The sequence below is a fragment of the Eleutherodactylus coqui genome, chromosome 2, assembly GCF_035609145.1.
Source record: "Eleutherodactylus coqui strain aEleCoq1 chromosome 2, aEleCoq1.hap1, whole genome shotgun sequence".
In the NCBI taxonomy this organism is placed as follows: domain Eukaryota; kingdom Metazoa; phylum Chordata; class Amphibia; order Anura; family Eleutherodactylidae; genus Eleutherodactylus; species Eleutherodactylus coqui.
This window is the reverse complement of record NC_089838.1, coordinates 196,793,655-196,818,317: the sequence shown is the minus strand read 5'-3', so window position 1 is coordinate 196,818,317 and position 24,663 is coordinate 196,793,655. Positions and strand designations below refer to the sequence as shown.

At 43.1% G+C, this 24,663-nt stretch overlaps 1 protein-coding gene across 2 annotated transcripts in view; it reads left to right on the top strand.

Moving 5' to 3' along the window:
- Window positions 1–19,964, top strand: part of SMO (smoothened, frizzled class receptor) — a 49,217-nt gene extending 29,253 nt beyond the window's left edge. For both annotated transcript variants that reach the window (XM_066592172.1, XM_066592173.1), the window contains 6 exons: window positions 1,225–1,317; window positions 3,348–3,456; window positions 6,225–6,410; window positions 9,658–9,806; window positions 11,237–11,371; window positions 13,506–19,964. In XM_066592172.1, coding sequence (XP_066448269.1) covers window positions 1,225–1,317; window positions 3,348–3,456; window positions 6,225–6,410; window positions 9,658–9,806; window positions 11,237–11,371; window positions 13,506–14,098 — 1,265 coding nt within the window. In that variant the 3' untranslated portion in view covers window positions 14,099–19,964. The remainder of the gene's footprint in view (window positions 1–1,224; window positions 1,318–3,347; window positions 3,457–6,224; window positions 6,411–9,657; window positions 9,807–11,236; window positions 11,372–13,505) is intronic.
- The last annotated feature ends 4,699 nt before the right edge of the window (window positions 19,965–24,663 follow it).

The following is a 24,663-nucleotide window of genomic DNA, read 5'->3' as shown; positions in this document are numbered from 1 at the left end:
GCCGTGCAATTTGATTCTGAGTTTCATGCATATTTTAACTACAGGAACCACATGTGATTTTTTTTTTTTGATGCACATGAAAAACAAATGTACAATGATGCAAATCGGGCATTTTAGGGCTCAGTCACACGGGCGCATAGGCACTCGTACACAGGCGCCGATGCGCCCGTGTGACTGAGCCCTCACTGCAGGAAGAAGACGGCCGTACTTCAAGACGGACGTCTCTCTGCAGCGCTGAAGAAAGAACACATGACCGGCAATGAAAGCGGTCACATGTTCTTTCTCCCGGCGCTGCAGAGAGACGTCCCTCTTGACGTACGGCCGTCTTCCTCCTGCAGTAACACGGGCGCCGATGCACCCATGTAACTGAGCCCTTAAAGAAAATTGCAGAAAAACTAGTGCGATGTAGGTCCAATTTTCTCTAACCAGAATCACACTCATCCATGTAAATACGGCCATACCAGTATATTTACTGTTGATTTTTTTGTAAAAAAATACTCTGTAATCTTTGATGGACACAGTGGCGTAGGTATAGGGGTCGCAGTGGTCGCACTTGACGCCCGGCTCCAAAGCAAGTGGCTTTGGGGCCCACAGGTCCTCCTCACCACAGACTGCACAGTACTACTCACTTGCTGGGGCTGGCATTGCGGCAATCATACTGAACCGCAGAATGATGTGAACATGTCCTTTTTAGAATGCCATAAAAAACCCACAAAGAACAATCCCGTTTCACCCACTTTTAAAGTTGCAAAAGTTATGGATCGCAGTCATGAAGAATAGTTGGGGGGGGGGGCGAAACTGAACTTTTGCACCCGTGCCTATGAGTCTTTAGCTACGCCCCTGGATGGAGAGAACAAACAGTAACTTTAAACATATCAAGTTTCCAATGACTCGTAGTTGCTAGAGATGAGCAAGCACGTTCGGATACAGCAGTTACTCGAGCGAGCATCGCTCTTCCGAGCGTGCTCGGGGGGGGGGGGGGGGGGGCGGTGGTGAGTGGCAAGTGGCAGCGGGGGGGAGAGAGATCTCTCTCTCTCTCTACCCCCCGCCACCCCGAGCACGCTCGGACCAGTAAGCAGTTACTCGAGAAGAGCGATGCTCGCTCGAGTAACTGCTGTATCCTAGCGTGCTCGCTCATCTCTACTAGTTACCTGCCGCTTGATAAACGGTGTGGGGCTATCCATGTGATAATTCTGCTTTACTAAACATGTAACTTTCTTGTAGGTGTGATGACACTGTTTTCCATTAAAAGCAATCACCCCGGACTACTTAGTGAAAAAGCAGCCAGTAAAATCAATGAAACCATGCTGCGGCTAGGTAATGCTTTTCTATTCAAATTCAATTAATATAACATTAGTGAGGTTTAGTCTTCTTGTAGGAATGTGGTGTCAGGCGCAGAACACTTGTTATATACAAGCAGCTCATCCCTCTAAGCCCTCTTTCAGATGAGTATATTTTACCTCTGTACTTGGTCCATGTTTTGCAGACCGTAATATAGAGCTAATGTAAATCTATGTATCTAATCACATGGCCATATTTTTCATTGCCGTATTTTTAAAAAGCAGCATAACTTATTTTTCTCAGTTTTAGCCTCCATATTTGCAATCATTGGTATTATTTTCTGTTGGGCAAATACAAATTTGTACTTGCCTTGTAGAAAATATAACCAATAACGGTAAATACAGAGGCAAATACAGATCAAATGTTAATGACATAGGGTTGCAATGTCATCTGTATTATGGATCCCTATTATGGTCTGAAACTGGCCTGAAAATCTATACATTTTCTAATGGCAGTCAGTGGCAGACGTACATACTGGATGTATAGCCTACACATCAGGGGGGGTTTCTGCCACGGACACCAAGTGTAGGCCCTGGAAGCAGTGGGGATATCATGGAAACCACATTTGTATAGCTGTTGGGTAGCATTTTTGTAGCAACATTCTTTGCTTCTATTAAACCTTCTAACCTTGGAACTGTGCCAGGTAAATTAGACTTATTCTATGGAGCAAATGACCAGTGCGGATTGACTCTCCATATGGAGATATAACATTCAAAATGCATTTGCATCTGATCATCCCAGTTAAGCAGGCTTCAGTAATCCTGTACACATTTATGTAAGTCTCATAATGCAGAGGTAATACTGATATACCCAGCAAGGATTAGACTGTTAGTGCATTCAGATATATTACAGGCAAAATATACCAACACATGGCTGGCATAATGGTCCCGAGCCATCTTCAGACTCATCCCGTTGATGGTGTACAGACGAGGATGGAAGGAAGTAAAAAGTTAATTACCAACAAAGAAAGTTTAGTGATGGGTTTATCTGCCAACACCACACGCATGGTGATCTAGGGAGTGACTCTGATGCATTTGGATGGTTTATGGCACCATTAGTACGGGCATAGGGGTGCTGTGAAGTTGCCCCCATTATTTGCTTAAAGAAGTGCCTAATTCAGATCCGTGTCTCTGATTGTGATCTGTGAAAAAAACAATTTTTAATCTGTGTGTATGTCTGTGAGGCATCCATATACATTGTGTGTGTCCATATGTTGTCTGTGTGTCATCCTCTTTCTCGTGTGCAATAAAGAAAAATAGGAAGGTGGCCCATTTTTTTCTAGCATTGCTTAGCAATGGTCAGTAGAAAATGCAACACACATGAATGCCCTTCTCCTGCACTCCGTTGTTTTTTTGTTTGTTTTTTGCACACCTAATGACTTGAATGGATGACTGTTGGCAGAGAACTGGGACCAGTAGAGGACATGCTGTGATTTTTTTATAGTCTATGTATAAAAATTGCATGTCTGTATAGCCCCTTTGACTATGAGTCAGTGTGCTGTTCGTCCGCAGTCTGTTGCAAACACGAACAGCAGATCAACATGAAAATCACCGATGTGAATAAGACCATAGGAAGAGTATTTCTTCATATACAAGAGCAAGAGGTTCACAACGATATCACTCCGAGGGCTCCTTCACACTGGCGTATTTCCACACACGTGCGCAATACGCAGAGAATAGAACCCTTTGATTGAAATTGGGGTGTGGTAGTGTCCTGTGTGCAAAAAAACTCTTCTGTGCATGCGCAAAAAGTACAGTATAATGCACAAACACGTGCACAAATTTATTTAGTTCATAGCGCAAATACATTGTGCTGAAGTGTGTGCAATTGCGCAAACACCCGTGTGAAGGAGCCCTGAGAAGGCACTGATAGTCATGAACCAGCAGGGATGGTATTTGGAAGTTTGGTTATCTCCACATCATAGGGTAAGTATTACTGGAATGTACTTATATATCTCAGCATTGCCACATGATTAATGCTTTTCTTCATCATCTGCCTCAATATAGGAATATTTGGATTTTTGGCATTTGGATTTGTGCTCATCACCTTCAGCTGTCATTTCTATGACTTCTTCAACCAAGCCGAGTGGGAACGGAGTTTCCGAGAATATGTCCTGTGAGTATTGCAACTATCTAGTCAGTTCAGAGGTATTTGGGGGTGATGATAATACTTTTTAGGTGACTTCATATGCTATCCATTCTGTTTATATACAAATCTTTCCGTTGTACTGTTTCTCTGTAGGATCTGCCCCTGGTTTAGGCTTACAAATACTGATGAAAAACACTGACCAAAATACATAAGTATGAATGAGGGCTCAGTCAGACGAGTCTTTTTTTGCACGCACCTATGTGCGCAAAAAAAAGCACATCTGTTAGAACCATTGGTTCCCTATGGCACTGGCCAGATGTCAGTCTTTTACAGTTGCAAAATATGTGCACCTGCAAAATGTAGGACATCCGTGCCTCTCATGCGCAGCAGGGCCTAACTGTCGCGCATAAAGAATCCCCACGGGGAGTCCCTTCATCACTGAACACTGTGATAGTACTGTCACAGTGTTCAGTGATGAAAGGACTCCCTGCGGGGGTTAAAGAATCCCCTGCCACAGCTGTGGCAGAGGACCGCCATGCTATCCGATTGAATTCAATGGAGCTGGCACTTCAGCCGGCTTCATTGAAAGCAGTGAGATGCTGGCAACCCCTGCAGTGATTTTCAGGGAAGGGCTTGAAATACAACAGTACAACGGAAATACAAGCCCTTCCCTAAAAAGAAGCCCTAGGTGAAAGAAGAAAAAAAATTAATACATCACCTAGCTGCGCAGTCCGGGGTCCGGCGCGTTTTCTCTCTGTGAAGCCGCCACTGTCATTCAATGGCTGAATGCTGCCTCTGATTGGTCACAGCACTCAGAGGCAGAGTTTTCTTCTGGCAGGGATGTTTAAATTCCCTGCCAGAAGAAAATGCTTTATTACAGTGCCGGTTTCACAGAGAGAAGACTCGCCAGACCTCAGAAAGCCCTCATTCATTTTCATTACAAGTTGATAATAGCTTTAGCAGTAGTATATGCATCTCATGAATAATAATAATTTAAAAGAGTTTTTTAAGAAGCAAAAAAAAACTAAATTTGAATTGTTCATTCCCTCTGGAGTTCACGCTTTACTGTATTTCAGCATTAAAGTAACCTTCATTTCCATATACATTGAACAATGACTGTATTAAGAACAGCTACTCAATAATGGGTTAGTCCACCTTTGTGGGCAATCATGGCTTGTACACATCAAGGAACAGATTCCACAAGATAGCAAACATCCTCCATATGGAACTCAACCCTTGCCCGTTGCAGTTGGGGCACATTTTGAGGATAAGTAAAAGCAGATCTCACAACCATTTCCTGCAAATCCCAAACATGTTTAATCAGGTTACATTCTGGTGAGTTTGGGGCACATGGCAGCATGGAGAATTCATTGTCGTGTTCCTTCAACCACTCCCTCCTAATGATCCGAGCTTGATGACATAAAGCGTTGTCCTGTTAAAACAAGCCACTGTGTTTGTGAAAGACTTCGTAAAGATATGGGTGCAGATGGTCAGCTAACAGGTCCTTGTAGTGTTCACCACTCAAAAACTGGGGTATGATGTCAAGAAAACGATCCCCAGACCATAACACCTCCACGGCTAACTTGTTGAACCCCAACGATGCACCCATGGGGTATGGCTTCATGCTGTTTACGCCAGATGTGGACCCAGCCTTCCATATAGTTCAGCAGAAAATGGGACTTGTCACTCCAGATGACCTTCTGTCATGTGTCCAAGTACCATTGATGTTTTTCCTGGGCCCATGTGAGGAATTTTGGTGATGGTGTGGACTCATTAGTGGCACCCTTGTCAGTCTTTGGCTATTGAATCCCAATCGACGCAAAGTATGCCGCATGGTCATTGTCTAACTTTCCTGCTGTTATACTGTTGAGTCAGTTGATCCACTGTGGCACCTTTTTGCTGAGATACCAGATGTGCCACCCAACATTTGTCTCTAGTGTGATCTGCTGCTGGGTGATCTTCTGTCAGATGTCTGTTCATGGTTTTTCCAGTCTTGGTACACTCTTGATACTATCATTCGGGAAGGCCAACAAGTGTGACTATTTCAGAAATACCGGCCCCACACCTCTGGGCACCAATCTGCCTGTGGTCAAAGTCAGATAAGTCACCAGGTTTACCCATAAATGCCAAAGGTTTCCTTCTGCTGTGCAAAGAAGAGGTCAGCACATTGTCTGAGAGCAGATCATGATGCAGCCATCACGTAGCATCTCATTACTGATCATAAGATGTCAAACACCAGCTGTTCCTAAAGGTCCGTTTACACGCAAAGACAATCTTTCAAACAATTGAAAGACTGACAGTTTTAGCGATCATTTTGCATAAAGTGTTAATGGACACTGATGTCCATTAACACTTTATCACTTTCATTTGCATGTAAAAAGGCCTTTGGGAGCTGCTTGCAGAGCCCAGCATGTGGGCTGGGCTCTGCACACAGCTGCATTGTTCTCGCACAGGCTGTCGGCAAAATACAATGTAATCTCCGGCACCCGATGAGAACACAGCATGCGGGCTGTGTTACCTCTCTCCGGCTGAACAATGGATTTTAAGCTCACCTTAAAGTCCTTGTTTAGACGAAAAGTGAACGATGGCTGCGTTTACACGCAACGATTATCGCTCATTTATCATAGTTTGAACAAATTTTGTGTGATAATCGTTGCGTGTAAATGGGCCTTAAGCCAGTGATCATTCCGTGTAGAACATGTTGGATTGCTGCTCTTTTGTATATAAATCACAAAATGGCAATACTCAGTGAGTTATCTTTTGAACATGTGCTATGTATCTCTCCTGTTTTTCAGATGTGAGGCCAATGTGACCATTGCAGCTGAGACCAACAAACCAATTCCAGAGTGTGAAATAAAGAACAGGCCCAGCCTCCTTGTAGAGAAGATTAACCTCTTTGCCATGTTTGGAACTGGCATATCTATGAGCACATGGGTGTGGACCAAAGCAACAATTATTATTTGGAAGAGAGCCTGGTGCAGGTGAGGTCTGAGATCAGAGGTTCATTGCAACACACAATCATGTTGCAATTTCTCATGGTTTCAAAAATGATATCCCTCTATAATTAGCTCAAAACATAATATTAAGTGTATTTTCATTCCTGTGTACAGTGAAGTTGAAGCTTGCCCTTAACAGTGTTGCTAACATTTACAGACAATGAAAAGGGAAGGCTGTTTTATTGTATAGCAATTACCGATATTACATGGGCTTATTCTGTGTACTCAGACAGCCACATTGTATTATGGAGGAGCATTGCACATGTGCAAAATACTGATGGACAACGACGCACATACCTGACACATATTGAGGGTATTGGCTGCTTAGTGTAAAGGCCCATTTAGACACAACGATTATCGCTCAAAATTCGCTCAAAAGCCATCTTTTGAGCGATAATCGTTGCGTGTAACCGCACTGACATCGTGCAGTTTTCATTACCCCGTCGCTCATCATCGTCTTCCAGCATGCTGAAAGACGACAATGAGCTTTAGCAGGGATTCACAGTGGGATACAGCTGATACTATTGTTTCAGCTGTATCACGCTTCCTAATAACAGGCTGGGTATGAAGAACAGAGCAGTCCAGCTCCGTTCTCTATACCCGGCACGGGGCGCTCGACTGTATAACAGCTGGGCGCTTTGTGCAGAAACCATCTGGATGCAGAAGACAAGCAGGGACACCCCGCTTGTCTTCTGCATCCTCCGCCCCTAGCGCTCGCTGTATGACAGCCGGGTGCTTGGAACAGGGAACTGCTGGATGCAGAAGACAAGCGGGGTTACCCGGCTTGTCTTCTGCATCCTCCGCTCCTAGTACTCGGCTGTATGACAATCAGGCGCTCGGAGCGGGGAACAGCTGGAAGCAGAAGACAAGCGGGGATACCCTGCTGGTCTTCTGCATCCTCCGCTCGGAGCGCTCAGCAGTATAACAGCTGGGCGCTTGGAGCGGTGAACAGCTGGATGCAGAAGACAAGCGGGACACCCCGCTTGTCTTCTGCATCCTCTGCTGGCAGTGCAAGGTGATCGCTCATCTTGAGCGATCATCTTGCACTGTAAATGACACAACGATGATTGCTCAAAAGTCGTTTAAGCGACATCTTTTGAGCGATTATCGTTGTGTCTAAATGGGCCTTTATACTTGCAAATAGATAAGGCATACATAGGGTGCCAGCCCAACTGATATGTGTGGGGCACCATGCAGGCTTACAGCCTATTAATGACTGCACCTCAGAGGTGTGTCACACTAGCACTGCTATCCTCGGCTCCCCCAGCCAGACTGCTTGCTCCAAAAATAATTATATAAACTAATAAACACGAGGTATTAGTTAATATTTGGGCCAAAATATGGAAGCCTACAACCCACATAAAGGGTCCTCATCTTCCTGCAGGTCCCTGCACTAACATTACAAACAAATCACAGAAAGAGGACAAATCAATTCAGCCTGAGGTCTCTTTCACACGGGCGATGCGCTTTTTGGCTGTTGCGGCTAAATCTCGCATTTTTTTGCTCATTCACACGGCCAGGTGTGGCATATAGACACTGCAGCCCGCATATCCTTCAGCCAGCCTATGTGCTCAGCATGACTTCTATTTAAATAGAACCAGCTGACATGTTTTAGCAGCGCTAGCTCCCCCCCTGCCCCTCCCTTTGCCGGCAGCTCCCAAGACCTATCTTTTTTGGCCGTGTCAAAAAAATCGTCCAGCGTATTTGGCCGCAATGCCCTATTATTGCGACTGCGAAGTATTTAATTCAGCTAAAAAGCAGACAGTTGAATATATGCATTGTAATCGAATACTTCAGATAGTTACGATTTTCAGACGACGTTTCTATCACGGCAAATTAGCAGTGATAAAACGCTCCTATGAAATAGGCCTTAATTGGGTTGTGCTGGTTAAGGCTAAATTCACACGGGTGAGTTTTACATGCTGGTTCTGTGATAGAGACGGAATTCACATGTGAGAAGAACACATGTATTTTAATCTTTTTTATCCATATGAGCAATTTTTCTTTTGGACTGAAGACATGTCTTATTTTTGGTCAATTTTTTTTTCTCTTTTTCTGTGTCCATGTGAGTGTAATGCGAGTGAGATGTGATTTTTCTATCTTAACTATTGAAATAACATGCGATATTTACACGGGTAAAAACAGACATGAAAGTTGCAAGTTCAGCAATGTGATGCGCTTTTCTCACAAAACGCATTCTGAATGCACCCTTAGTTTTGTATAGAGACAGATAAAGTAATACATTACAGTGAACCTGTCGCCAGGTTTATGCTGCCCTATCTGGGAGACTAAACTAGTAACAGACCCTGAGCTGTCACTTTGTATGGTGCATTAGTGTTCTCAAAATACATGTTTGTGTGCTGGCGTGCAAGCTCAGCATGTATTCCGTGATGTTCATGAGTAGAGTTGAGCGAACGTACTCTGCCGAGCTTGATGCTGGTTCGAGTATTAGCGTACTCGATGGTGCTCGATACTTGAACGAGCATCACGCCGTGTTCGACCCAGCCCCAGTTTTTGTCTCCTCCCCACCATGACATAGCGCGCACAGGAGAGAGAAAGAAAAAAAGCTCGGGACCCGGCGTCACAGATACAAAAATGTTCGACTCTCCCATTGTAGTGAATGGGGTTCATTACTGGAGTAGAGCTCTCGAATTTTACGAAAAGCTCGACTCGAATAACGCGGACCCGAGCATTTGGGTGCTCGCTCATCTCTATTCGTGAGCTGTGGATTTCTTCCTATGCACAGGGGGTAGGATGAAAACTGTCAGTCATTGGTGGGAGGAAGGGATTGTCACAGATGAATAGCATGGACTAGACTGAGTGAGCACACAGGGGGCTACATGCTGAGCTCTCGCTGTAGAAACAGGGATTTTAAGAAAACTACTGCAACAAAGTAAGTGACCCTACGCTGCAGTCAGGGTCCTTGTTAGTAGTCTATTCTGCCCCCAAGAAGAAAAAAAAAAGATTGCGCAAAACAAACGACCTATTTAAATGCAATACATGTCAGTATGTGTGTGGGCTAGAGAGGATTAATAGTGAATTACAGGAAAGCAGTATAATGAAATGAAATGCATGTGGATTTTTATGAAGAAATTACAAGAACACCAAAGTTTAAAGCTAAATAACACGTTAGGAGGAAATACATGTTTTTTGTTTATTTGTTTTGTTGATTATTTTAGTACATTCTGCTAGTTTCATAATTTTGCTTTATATGTTGACCTATGCTTGTTAGGATTTTAGGGCGTAGTGATGATGAACCCAAAAGAATCAAGAAAAGTAAGATGATTGCAAAGGCATTTTCCAAACGGAAGGAGCTGCTTAACAACCCGGAGAAGGAGCTGTCCTTTAGTCTGCATACGGTATCCCATGAAGGACCGGTTGGTAAGTACAGTGTTAATTTAACCACTTAAGGACCAAGCTGTTTTGTACCTTAAGGACCAGACACTTTAGGGATTTTACCCATATGGTGGTTTAATTGCCCTATTTTTTTTTCTTTAGCTGCCAAAATTATTTTTGCTGTGTTTTTTTTCTCGTGACATATGGGGCTATTTTTGAAATATTTTTTTCACTGACTTTTTTTCCCGTTTTTTAGTTTTACTGGGGGTAAAATGCTTAAATGATTTTTTTAACATTTATATATATTTTTTTTTAATTAATATATTTATGCTAAAATAAAGTATAGGAATGGGCTCCTCATTTTGTTTCAGATGTTTTGATATAGAATATGTATGATTTTGGATTACAGGGCGCATACAGCAACTGTTTTGGTTGGTGTCGGCTTTGGGTTATTTTCTTTCTTATGTATATATATATATTTTATTCTGTAATTTTGTTTTACTCATATATGTAATTATTTTTTTTACCATAGATGTCGTCATACAAGACCCCTGGGGGACATTCACATGTTTTTTGTTTTTCTTTTTATTTGACATTTTCCCACTGTAGCTGGGGCATCCATAGGAGCCCCAGTTAAAGGGGAGAACATTCCCTGTAGTGACATTAGTCACTGGTAGAGCTGATCAGGGTCTGCTTGGACCCTGTAGCTCTGCTGTAGCAGGGAATCCCAGCGGTCACGTGTCTCCCGGCTCATGTAGTGGAAGTTACACTTTCACTTTTTAGTACATAGCACTCATTGAACGCTGTGTACTCGGGAAAGGAGAAGGCAGAAAGGGTTAAAACCCATCTTGCCTTTTCTTTCGGGTTATCAGCTGTGACTAACAGGTGACAACCCGACCTGCTTCTGATTGATTACAGAAGCAAAGGCTTTAAACACCCCCGCCGTATTTTTACAATCGACTGGGTTTAAGGCCCAGGACCAAGAGCCGTAAATTTATAGTGCTTGGTCCTATATGGGTTACAAAAGAAAAGGCTTCACCCCTTTATTTTAGATTGCATGGCAGGCCAGAAGGTTGTTATCCTCAGTAAATAAAATATAAAGTTACATTTGCTACATTTCTCCACAAAGGCCTTTTTAAACTATTTTATAATAAAAATATGGATTTAAAAAAAAAAAAAAGAGAGAAAAAGGCTCATGTGCCTGAAACATTTTCCACAGTTTAGCATGCTTCTGTCAGAGGTATATTTTGGGAGCGTATACCTCCGTACAATGGTGCGGGCACGGAGCCGTCAATACCAACCAAAACTGCTGCCTTTGCCGCATCCCAAAATTTGCTAAACTGTCTGGCCTCTAAGATGAGACAATAGCCCAGTACTGGTCTGATTTAACAACTTACTTATTATGTGGTTATATGTTTTCTTGTCCCATTTTTGTGTTGTATGGTTGAAATAACTGCAATCTTTTCAATCCCCAGCTGGTTTGAACTTTGATATCAATGAGCCATCAGCTGACATGTCTTCTGCGTGGGCACAGCATGTCACAAAAATGGTGGCCAGAAGAGGAGCTATTTTACCACAGGATGTGTCTGTAACTCCGGTGGCAACTCCAGGTACTAAACAACTCTTATTGGTGCTATTAGACTTTTCATTATCACTATTATCATGTGACTTCATGTGCCAAAAAGATGAATATGAAGATACATATCTTTCCACAGTTACTATTGCTGAACCTTTTCTGGGCCTATTCAAATCAATATTCAGTCTTAATCTCAGTCTATACTGTCCCATAAAGCAAGTAGTTGCTGGCAGTTTATTGGAACATTACAAGCGCAAATTCAGGCACTTACTAACTTAAACACTGACTGCACTCAAAGTCTGAAAATTGCATTCTAGTGTACGTTATCAAAATGCCCCAAACTCCTCATGGAGTTAAAAGGGGCCCAAAATCAAGAAATGTCCCAAAATCCTCATAAGAGTTAAGAAGTGAGAAATGGGAAGTTGCTGGTGGTGTCCGCAAACTGTGGGCAAAATATTGAGGCTGACACAAATTTTGTTTTTCACAAAGTTTGCTGCTTCCGTGCTTTTAGATCTTTTACTCAGATATTTCTATGATATACTGATATACAATTATAAGCATTTCATAAGCTTTTCAACATTTATTGACAAATACATCAAGTTTAGGCAAAGACTTAAAGGGGTTGTCCCGAGGCAGCAAGTGGGTCTATACACTTCTGCATGGCCATAATAATGCACTTTGTAATGTACATTGTGCATTAATTATGAGCCATGCAGAAGTTATAAAAAGTTTTATACTTACCTGCTCCGTTGCTGGCGTCCTCGTCTCCATGGTGCCGACTAATTTTCGCCCTCCGATGGCCAAATTAGCCGCGCTTGCGCAGTCCGGGTCTTCTCCTGTTCTCTATGGGGCTCCGTGTAGCTCCGCCCCGTCACGTGCCGATTCCAGCCAATCAGGAGGCTGGAATCGGCAATGGACCGCACAGAAGCCCTGCGGTCCATGAAGACAGAGGATCCCGGCGGCCATCTTCAGCAGGTGAGTATGAAGACGCCGGACCGCCGGGATTCAGGTAAGCGCTGTGCGGGTGGTTTTTTTAACCCCTGCATCGGGGTTGTCTCGCGCCGAACGGGGGGGGGGTTTGAAAAAAAAAATAACCCGTTTCGGCGCGGGACAACCCCTTTAATGTGTTCACCCTTTTCTTTAAGAATGTGTGATTTTTCAGCAATTTTTATCCTTTTATATTTCAGAGGTTAGAATAAAAGCCAGCACTATTTTCTTGTGTGTGGGGCTATTCACATCATGTTTTTCCTATACATTTAGCGTATACATAAAAAATGCATAAAAAAAGGATACCAATGTACACAATTTTAAACATATGTGTACATTTTTAGTATATATATTGAACATATAGCCATATGTTTCCATACATTTGCATCATTTCTGTCTCCTAAAAAAATGTACATAACTGTAAGGGTACTTTCACACAGGACGGAATAGGAAGCAGCGCAGATGTGGATTTTGGCAACTAGTGTAAATTCTGTTGCGTTCATAACTGCAGAATGTGTTCTGTGGAACATCTTGCAGAATTTATATTACAATTCGTCAAGAACAATTCCTCAAGACGATCTTAATTCCGCAGCAGAAAGCTTTTCCACTGCGAAATTGAATTTTACGGTTCTGAATTAAAGTTGCACAGATTTTAATCAGAATTCAAGCCCCATAGGGATAACATTGTAAAATATCAGCACAGACTAATTCCGTCCCATGTGAAAGCTCCCCTCAGGAGGTCAAACAGTCAAAAATATGCATTTTAGAACTCTGTTTGACCAATTATAGTCTATGGGTATGTTGAGCAATACACTTGATGGATGGCTAAGGCATGATGTGAACAGCCCCTTAAAGTGACCCTCTGGCGCTGGAAAAACAAGATGGCTGAACCCCTTGTCTGATTCCTGACATACATTGTGGATTAGTATGCATCTGTAGTGTAAGGCACCAAATTCTGATCTGACTGATCAATGCTGGTCAAACGGACCACACTGGTCAATCAGCGTCTTAGTCTACTCGTGTATACTAATGCACAGTGGGCATCAGGTAGTCATAGAAGTGCTTCGGCCATCTTTTGTGTGTCCAACATTTCTTAGTGTTTGCATTGTTCTTTCCTCTGTGTGTTAAACTGTCCTATATTTCATACAACCAACGATGTATAAAAAATTGTCATTCTCTAGTACCTCCTGAAGAGAGAGAAAGCATGTGGCTGGTAGAGGCAGATAATCCTTATGGCTTAGAAAAAAAGACGAAGAAGAAGAAAAGGAGAAGGAAGAAAGAGATCAGACCAATGGAGGAAAGAAGGGGTAGGGACAGCTATCCACCACAGATATCAACTGCTGTGCCACGTCTTCCAAAGCTTCCTGCTAAACCTGGTCTAGTAGCTAGGTGTAGAGAGCCTCAGGAAATAGAAGAGGTTCTTCCAGCATCATACAGAGAATTCAGAAGATGGCCCCCTCTACAGGGAAGTCTATACCATGCTGAGAACATGGATGACCGCCATGGATACAGAAGATATACTCACACTAATTTAATGTCTCATCCCTATTCTGTTGATGAGTTCCCCATTGCCGAACAGAGCAATGTACAATTCATCCCACAACCAAAGCGTGAAGAAACATTCCAACATTCAAATGGGCATCCCCAGCTGTATACCATGGGGAACGGGCACCGCACTGAAAGAACTCAAACTAGAAGAGCAGGGATCCCCCCAATGCATTCTAGGGCAAACCTGATGGATGCAGAGCTGATGGATACAGATTCCGATTTCTAGTGGCTAGTTAGACATGTTATAACCCTTTTTTGCTGAAGTACGGTAATATAGAGGCGATAATAGTTGCAGGCTGGGCCCTTTACATCCTTTTTTGTGCTGATTGACAATTGTCAGAGATGGAAACACATGCAGATGTCACATGAGATCTGAACATGGATATTTTAGAAGACTTCATGAGCTGGAATATGTGACAAAAGACAATCTGAAATCGGACAAAATCCCTTTTACTGTTCATTCACAAAGCAGCTATGCAGTGCACTCTTCTATGGCTGCTCTCACTTTGCTGGTCTATCTGATGGAAGATGTTCTGCTGGACAACTATTTATTATGTACAGAACAAATGTATTGTCACAGTTTAAATGGATTTTTTTGCATTTTTTAACCAACGATGGTATGCTAAAATCTGGATATAACGATTGCCTAATCATGGTACCAATCCAAATTCTGGTAAGCTGTCTGTCTGGAAATGACTTCTGGAACACAGAGCATTGCACAGAATGAGGGGGTTCAGAGCTAGTAGTCATATTTGGGCCCTGGTGTCTGAGGGGGCCCTAAAACACCAGTATTATATGTGGTACATGGTTGCTGAGAGGCCCTGTTAAAGATTTTATGCTTGGGCCCAGAAACTTTAAGATACACCCCTGCTCAAAACATGCTTGGTGCCTTTCATAGATCCTATTAGCCTTCACAGAGCAGATGATTATATCTGGCATTCTCTTCGTATCAGTCCTTTCACATATGCAAATGCGAGTGGCTAAAGAAAAAGCGTCTCAACATACCATCTTTGTGGAATGGAGGCCCACCTTACTTTTTATGTGCTTTTATGTTCTTCTTCAGGGATACAGAGAAGATAGAGAAGTGTTATACTGATGGACCTTTTGTTAGTAGCTGGCAAAGGGAACTTTGTGCCAAGTCATGAATCTTAGACTCTTCCTAAAACTGTTAAGTTTGGAAGTAACAAACTAGTGGTACAAGTTTAAACTTTGGATAACTGTTCATATTTACTGGAAATGTGTATGGTTGTATGCCTTCGCTATACTAAGACAGCAATACTTAGCTGCATAGTTTAGCTGTGTATTCATACATTTATGTGCCATATCACTGTACATCTTCTGTATACCACCAGGAAATATGAAAAGCCTTAAAGGGCTTTCTTTTTGACAATCCTTTCTAATTAAGCCCCTGTGTGAGTACTTGATCATTGGGAGGGCCTTACTATTGACTTCATATGTCATAATGGGGAAGAAATATGGAGAAGGATGGTCCAAAGCAGACAACCCTTTAAACTACAGGAAGTTATACTGTGCACTTCATGGATGAAGTCTTTGGCTGTTTATTCATCTTCTGTTGGTAAAAATGTTCTGTTGTGAAAGAATTGGTTAAATTCTTTTTTTTTGTGTAAATAGAGTAAAATTAGCTCTGCTGAGATACAGGCACACTTTAATTCTTCCATATCAGCAGCTGACTGAAGGTACCTTTACATAGGCTGATAGTCACCTGAATAATCACTCAAACGAGCAATTATGGGCGACTGTTGACCCATGTTCACACAGTCCCCAACAGGGCACTGAGCAAGAATTCGCTCAGTAGTTGCTATTCATTCCGTTTCAGTAAGCGAAATCTCGCCCGGTATAAACAGAAGTTGCTCAATCTTTGGCTCATTGCCTATTTGCAGTAAATTTGCCGAAAGAGATCTCTGACGCGCTCCACCCCCATTCTCTGACAGACTTGTCACTCCGGTGTGAAAGCACAGAAGCAATAATCGCAGGAGTCTTAGGACAAAGTTACTCGCCAGTGCATTGTGGGAGACTGTTCCATTATTTTTGTAGGTCTGGTTAGTTTACTTTCCTATGGAAAGGAAATATTGTCATAAACCTCAGATTATATTTTTTCCTATTACTAAAGTATAAAAGTATTTGCTATGCTGTAAAATATTTTTATGTGCTTGCTTTTAGGGTTTTTTTCTAGATTTTTTGTTACATACAGATATTTTACCTTTTAAAGGTACAGTAGTGGTCTTATGTAGGAATACCTGGTGCGTATTGGTCAGTCATGTCTATACTTCGATGTTTCAACCTATTCTTCAAATTAAAAAAGCTCTCAGTTACTTGACTGTTTATGTAATCCCAGCAGTTTTTATACCAATCAAAGTGAACCTTAAAGAGGTTTTCCTGTGCTCAAAACTATATAAAATCAACATACTCACCATGGCAACGGACCTCCGCTTTGGTGGTCTGCCTCCATGGCATCTGACAGGTGATGTTATCCAGCCTGAGGCAGGTTTACGGGATATCACTGATAACATTGGCTGCAGCGGTCACATGGGTAAATAACTCACATGACGGCTGCAGAGCTTGTAAACAGAAGATTGGAGGGAGTGGGAGTTGTTTTTTTTTTTTTTTTAATATACAATGTGTCCCCCCACTGCCACCAATGTTAGCGGTACTCAGAAAACCCCTTTAATATAGTCATAGTGGAACTACCAATCAAGAGGCTATTCATCTGCGGAAGTGAAATACAGTAATTTGAAGAAGCAATTGGACTAAGCCATCATAGACTCCAAGTAACCAATATGCACCAGTATGTTACCATGGAGATGCATAAGTGTAGATAACAGCTACAGACACAAAACAGTAGAAAATGTTTAAAGGGGTTGTCAAGTAACCAAACAACATTCCTTCTATAGCGTCTACTATGCTAATATAAGAAATGGAGCAGTATTTACGAATTCTCTGCCGCCGCAATTCAGCACTGCAGCCCTCTTGTGGTCCCGGTATTTGTTGTGGCAAATGATGTCACCAGACCGTTACAACCAATCAAAGGTTGCAACGTCACTGTTCCAAACTTCTAGCATCATGGCATCCCCCATCCTCCTCCTGCTGATTGACAGATTTCTCCATGTGCACAGTAACACAGATGGACCTGCTATTCAGGATTGTGTTAATGTATCTGAATGCTCCAGACCAGCAAACTGTCAAAACTTTTATAGAGGTGGTCACACTTGCTGATGATTAATTAACCTAGGTCATTTGATTAGGAGCACCTGGCTGCTACTTACCCTCTTAATTCCTATGTAAGCAGTAAAAGTGTACTTATTTTGCACACACTTCTTCTGCATTTTGATCTATGCATTGTTGAAGAAGTTTTCTGAGATCCCCTACCATTGCTGGCAGTGAGGGGATGCATATTATATTACAAAACAATGGAAATATCAATTCAAATATTTCATTTTCTAAAATAACATTCTAATTGAAAAAAAACAAACATTAGAGCACTCCTTGACTGGGGGAAGGAGCTTTGTGTCTATGGTCAATTTGTAGGGGGTCTTCAACTTGAACAAGCTCTACTTGTTAAAAGGATCCCTTGATAATAAACTGATCACTTGAGTGCCCCCTGCTGAGACAACTAATGCAAAAAGACTCAATTGATGTTTTTTTTTCCCCACTGTTTCCTGGCAGTGCACACACATGTAAAGGCCCATTTAGACGCAACAATTACCGCTCAGAAATCGTTTAAAGCCGTCTTTTGAGCGATAATCGTTGTGTAACTGCACACACATCGTGCAGTTTTCGTTAAACCATCGCTCATCATCGTCTTTCAGCGTGCTGAAAGACAACGATGAGTCTTATCAGGGATTCACAGTGGGATACAGCTGATACTATTGTTTCAGCTGTATCCCACTCCCTGATGATAGACGGGGTGTGAAGAACGCAGCTGTCCATCTGCGTTCTCCATACCCGGCACGGAGCGCTCGGCTGTATAACAGCCGGGCGCTCCATGCAGAAAACAGCTGGATGCAAAAGACAAGCGGGGCCACCCCGCTTGTCTTCTGCATCCTCTGCTCAGAGCGCTCGGCTGTAAAACAGCAGGGCGCTGATGGGGGAACAGCTGGACGCGGAAGACAAGTGGGGACACCCCACTTGTCTTCTGCATCCTCCGCTCAGAGCGCTCAGCTGTATAAAAGCCGGGTGCTCTGAGCGGGGAACAGCTGGATACAGAAGACAAGCAGGGACACCCCACTTGCCTTCTGCATCCTCTGCTCGCAGCGCTCGGCTGTATAGCAATCGGGCACTCGGAGCGGTGAACAGCTAGATACAGAAGACAAGCCGGGGGCACCCCGCTTGTCTTCTGCATCCTCCGCTGAGAGCGCTTGGCTGTATGACAGCCAGGCGCTCCCAGCGAGATGCAGAGAACAAGCGGCCCCCGCTTGTCCTGTGCATCCCCCTCTGGGAGCGCTCAGCTGTATGACAGCCGGGCGCTCCCAGCGGGAAACAGCTGAATGCAGAGAACAAGTGGCCCCCTGCTTGTTCTCTGCATTCTCCGGAGCGCACAGTGATCGCTCAACTTTTACCCGATCATCTTGCGCTGTAAATGACACAACGATTATCGCTCAAAAGTCTCTCAAATGGGCCTTAACATCTGTGTTCACAGTGAGGGGTTTTACACTCCCATAGACTTTCATGGGTGATCTTGGCATGTGAAAAAATAGGGTGTGCTGCTTTTTTGTATATAATCAGTCCCACATCTGAACACACCAATTTACTTTAATGAGTTGTGTGCTATCTGCATCTTCAGCCAGTAATAAATCTGGACAGCACACGAACGAGTGAAAACACCCGTGTGAATGGGCCTTAATACACGAAAGGTCCTCTAACAGAAGAGATGCTCTTTCCAGTTGCTCTTGAGCAACAAGAGATGAGGATCCAGAAAAGAGGACCCCTTTCTATTTACTAATAATTCCCTATTAGCTGATATGGAAATGGGTCCTCTTAATTGGACAACCCTTTAATGTACAGATATTTTGGCTAGTGCAACAAGTAACAATCTCAAAGGATAGCATTACATAAAATCTCAATAAGTCAATGTTATATGTTTTAGGGTTCTCCCACATGGCCGTAGGCGTTTTTACGTGCACCTGCCATCGCCATAAGAACACGTGAATGGGTGCACAAATCTAATATTTGTGCGCCCGTTCAGACAGCACAGCCCTTACGCATATACGCCGAGGCCACAATGCCGTTGGGCCTTCGCCAGCTCACCTCCTCTATCCTCCCCTCCAGCTGTTTGCAATAGGATGGGGCAGAGCTAAGCTCCTGCCCCCTCCCTGCCCCTTGTCTGCAGCCAGCAATGGGATGGGTCGGGACGGGGCAGAGCTTCCTCCTGCCACCTCCCATTGCAAACAGCAGAAGAGAAGGGGGAGGGAGTCCCTTCTCCGGCCGCTGTCATTGGCTCCCATAGGAGCCCATGCAGCGGCCCACATATTCTGGCCGGAAAGATAGTTCCAGGACGATCTTTCCGGCCCAGAGTAAAAGCACTAGTGCCGACCCAGCCAGGCACTTTTATGCTACGAGAATATGGCCATGTGATCTGATGCATCAGATGGTAGTGTATATCGCCCGGCTGTGAAAACGGCGGCTGATATACGCTCGTGTGAAAGAACCCTCAGAATGTAGAGTGGATCTCCAGCCATGTCATTTAATGACCTTGAGTTTGGAACTACAATGCTTTTTCAAATGAAGGGGCAGTGGGATATTATTTGGAGCTACTCCAGGAAACAAGTCACCCAAACATCTGCTATCTAGCCCTCTAGATACATTTACATACACTGCAAACACAAAGATAAAATACTGCTGTTACACACTTATGTTATTTTAAGGCAGAAGTGTAAAATGGTCTCAAAACTGTACATTAAAACTGTGCCTTGCAGCTTCAACATTGTACAATAAATGCAGTATTTGGTCTTCTTTTTATGTCTTTTGTAAAATTACAATATTTTGAAATGTGGAATGCAAGAATATTACCAAAATATTTTGTATCTTTATACTTGTAAATACAAATGAATAAAATGTGGCTCATTTTATGTATTCTGGACTATTTGTGGAATTACTATATTTTAGATTACAACTATAAAATAACTGAGGAGGTAAAATAAAGAAACATCCCATGCAAAGTTAACGCCTCCACTTCTTAAGAATAGAACTGCTGTTTTTAAGTAAATCTCTTTCTTGAAAACCTGTGTGACAACCCCGTGGTCACCCTTCTGGCTGCTACAGAGGTTGGTGGTGTAGTGATAGTGGAGCACGTGATGTGTCACTGCATAACTACAGTATGTAGATTCAAAACTATGGGGTGAATTTACTAAGCCCGGCATTTCTAACACCAGGCCTAGTATAATTCTTCCCGGGACACACAGGGCATCTAATACATGCAGAGGTGCGCGCCTCTTCATGTATTAGCTGCACCCCAACACCTCTGTGCACCTTCTAAGAATATATGTCAGGTACACTGGGGGCATAATTTATGCCAACTTCTGGCATAAATTATACATAAATCTGCAGGTCCGTGGCGGCCACGGAGGTCTCCCTCGACTTTATTTACATGTGCAGTCAATCAGCTACCACAGTGGTCACGTAACAGTACTGGCATCACCACTCAGTAATAGGAGCCATGATGCCAGCAATACAGCTGATGGCCACTGCCACTAATTGGATACTGCTGCCCATTCATTGTAAAGACTACTGGGGGACCACCGAAGCTTCAGTACTGGGGCAAAGAACAGATGAATACAGACTCGTTTTATCACATTTATAAGGATTTTACTTTCATTTTTATTTTAATTACATAACCCCTCTAAAAACTACTTTTTCAGCAAATACTCCCTTTGAAAACACCACTAGAGGTTCTCTTGTTGAAAGTGTCATCTGGATTCCATTGGCTTTAATTAAAAAGCCGTCCATGCACTAAAATAGAGCATGCTGCGATTTTTCCTCCACAAGTAGAAAATTGCAATTGATTTCCACTTGTGCACAAAAAAAACAAACGCTTTTCCATAGCTAATATGGATGGTATTCGCTGCAGAAGCCAGGGTCAGACGCCCAGCCCGGATTCTGCAATGCAAATATACCCGTGTGCAGGCGGCTTTATAACGCAAAGCTGCATTAACAATTCTTCTATTTACTATTTAGAAGAATAATGTAGACATGCTCCTTAGGGCTCCTTCACATGCGCGAGGGCATGAATCACAGCCTGGTATCGCCCTCGCCATCCATGTGAAAGCCCCAGTGATGTGAAGAGCTTTCATGTGAAAACAGCCTTGCATCACTCACTGCAGGGATGAAGGGAATCCCTGTTGCGGCTGTCACAGCTGTGGCAGAGGATTGCAGAGTTCTCCCATTGCTTTCAATAGGCCAGAGCTGCTGCTGCCAGCCCCATTGAAAACAATGGACGATATTGCAGGAAGATAGGACATATTGCGATGTGTTTCCTGCATAGCATCGCATCTCTGTGCCATGCAAGTAACAATCGATAATACCGTATATATTACCCCATTCAAATGAATGGGGTTCATATTTGTGCGAGATTTGTGCGTCTTGCAACGCACAAATCTTGCACGATTTTCTCAGGCATGTGAAACCGCCCTTAGTTTATATATCAACTATATATTTAATGCTCTACTGTCACATATAGCATTATTTCACCAGTTTCTCAGGGCTGGCTTTAGGAGTGTGCGATGTGCATAAAGCCCAATGTCCACGGCGGATTTGCTTTGCGGAATCTGCGCATGGCACCCACGTATTAGATCCGTGAATCAAGCCGCCTATAGGGAAGCATTGGGCTTCCGCACATCATTTAACACCTACGGATCTGTTTTTATTTGATTTGCGGATGCCATGCGCCGATAATAAATTGCAGCATACTCCATTTTACCGCGGATCACGTGCAGATGGGCTCCATGAATCTCTATGGGAGCTTACGGTTCACAGTACATCTGCAAATACATTTGCGGATTCACTGTGGCTTTGAAGGTTAAATTCAATTAGGAAGGTGGGGAAAAGGCTTGGAGGTGGTGTTGCGAATGCATGATCTGCAGTGCATCAGCGTACATCCACGCGGAAAAAAAACGTAATCCGCGATCTTCCGCAAGCGATTAGAAATCAATTAAACGATGACTCGCAGTGCCATCTGCTGTGGAAATCCGCATGAAAAATCCACCCATACTGTGGACATCAGGCCGAACACATTGCCTGTCATTACTGATGGGGCACCACTCGCCCCGATGGCCTGGGCCCCTAATCCCACAGAATCCAAACCTGTGAAAAGTCAGATGCACAGGATGTCAAGATTATGGATTGCCAAAGTGGTCAAAAAACACTGTCCAATGTTAAGGCCCATTTAGACACGACGATTATCGCTCAAAACTCGCTTAAAAGCCATCTTTTGAGCGATAATCGTTGTGTCTAATTGCACTGACATCGTGCACTGTTCGTGAACTATTCGTTCATCGCTGATTTCTAGCAAGCTGGAAATCACCCATGAGTGTTATCAGCACCGCATGCTGATTTTTTAAGCGGGCGGTGCTGATAGCATTCTTTCAGCTGGTATCCTGCTGGGACTTCTTAGCAGGATACGCGTTGAAAGCTCCGAGAACAATGCAGCTGTCAGGGCTCCTGCTGTTTCTCTGAGCCATTAGCTCAGCGGGATACCAGCTGAAATCTCTGAGAATAAAGCAGTTGTTTGCATATACAAAGCAGCTGCTGTTCTCGGAGCCATCCACAGTGTCCCGCTTCGCCTGCATTTAACTCTTTAAGTAGCTAATTGAATACTTAAGAGTTATGCAAAACTGATCGCTCAAAACTGTCACTCAAACTGAAATTTGAATGATCATCTTTCAGTGTAAATGCACCTTTATGTGGACACTGCAAAAAAAGTTCATCAGTAGAAGGTAATGCACCGGGTACCATCCATACTATTGCCAGTGCTGCAAAGAAGGTGTCATAAAACTATTTAGAAAATGTGAATATGGCTTTGTAGATTTTTTGCTGCTGATACTTTGAGCACTGGACATTAATAGCACAATCTGGAAGCAAAAAAAAAAAGACTATTTTAAGACTATTGCAATGCTGAGATGTCTTACTATAATGTAATAATAAAGAATGAACACTAGGTGGTGCTGAACTATCAAACAAAAGTATGGACACAATTTTACTATAGTAAGGCTGCCTTCACACTGGTGATAAAATTGTGCGATTTTCGTTCAATGAGAGAGTGAGTGAAAATGCAGAATTATGAAAGCCTTGCTTTTTAATGGTTTCCTTCACATTTGCGATGTTTTCACTCATGCGATGTTGCAAGAAAAAAGTCGCGGCATGCTCTTTCTGCGTTTTGCGTTTTCTTATCTCCCATGTTTCCCTATGGAGCCTTCTTATATGCAAAACTGGAACTTGCGATTTTTTGGGCTGTGCGATGCAATGCGTTTTTGACATTTAGAAAGTACTATTGATTTTTGCGCTAAACAATCGTGGACAAATTGCGTGAAAAAAACACGCAAGAAAATCGCAAGTGGCAGCGAGAAACAGCAGTGCTGATGCTGAAAAATCGTGGGAAAAAAGTTGCAGGAATATCGCGATCGCCAGTGTGAAGGATCCCTAACGCCGCTTTCACATCTGTGCTGGAACCTGCATATATACCTCCCTATATACCAGAGATGTATAAAGTATACCAGCTGTCCATAAATTATTAATTGTACATCTCCCTGTAAATAGTGATCTGGAGCATGTTGGTATAACCTGGGTATCTCCTGTATACAACTATGTACGTAGAGCTGGTATGCCTTATACATCCTGTATAGAGTGATATGAACAATGCTGGTATAACCTGCGTATCTCCTGTATATAATTATATATGTACAGCTGATATAAGTTATACATCTACTGTATATAGTGATATGAACAATGCTGGTATAACCTGGATATATACATCTCCCCAGAGGCATAACTTGAAACTTCTGGGCCCCAATGCAAAATCTGTAACAGGGCCCCTAACTATAATGCTTTATTCATACTGCTAGGCTTACTATATGGAGAAGATGGGCCTTATGGGCCCGGGTGCAACCGCATTCCCTATAGTTATGTCCCTGCATCTCCCTGTATATAGGGATATGGACCCTGCTGGTATAACCTGGGTATCTTCTATATATAATTATATATGTACAGCTGGTATAGGTTATACATCTCCCTGTATATAGTGATATGAACCATGCTGGAATAAACTGGGTATCCCCTACATATAATTATACGTATACAGCTGGTATGGGTTATACATATCCCTGTATATAGGGATATAGACCACTGGCGTACCGCTAGGGGTTGCAATGGTGGCCCAGACCCTTAGTGAACAGGGGACTTGTGGGTCCCAGCAATATACAGACTCACTGCCGCGGCCCGCGGGCTGGCTGTGGGTGACACTCAGGGAGAGAAGGCCGTTACTAGAGGAGCTGGCAGCAAATTCCAGGCTGTAGACTCCTTTCCACTGAGAGACTGCAGTTGTGATGGATCACAACTGCAGTCTATCAGTGGACTTCCAGCCACGTGATTGGTCCGGCCAGCCATGCACTGACAGGGGAGGGGAGGAGTAGTACATGCGGTGGTATGTACTATATATACTCAAATATGTATAAAATAGTATAATTTATAACAGCTGTAATAAATTATAATATATAGGAGATACCCAGGTTATACCAGCACGGTTGATTATCACTATATACAAGCTGTATAGCTTATACCAGC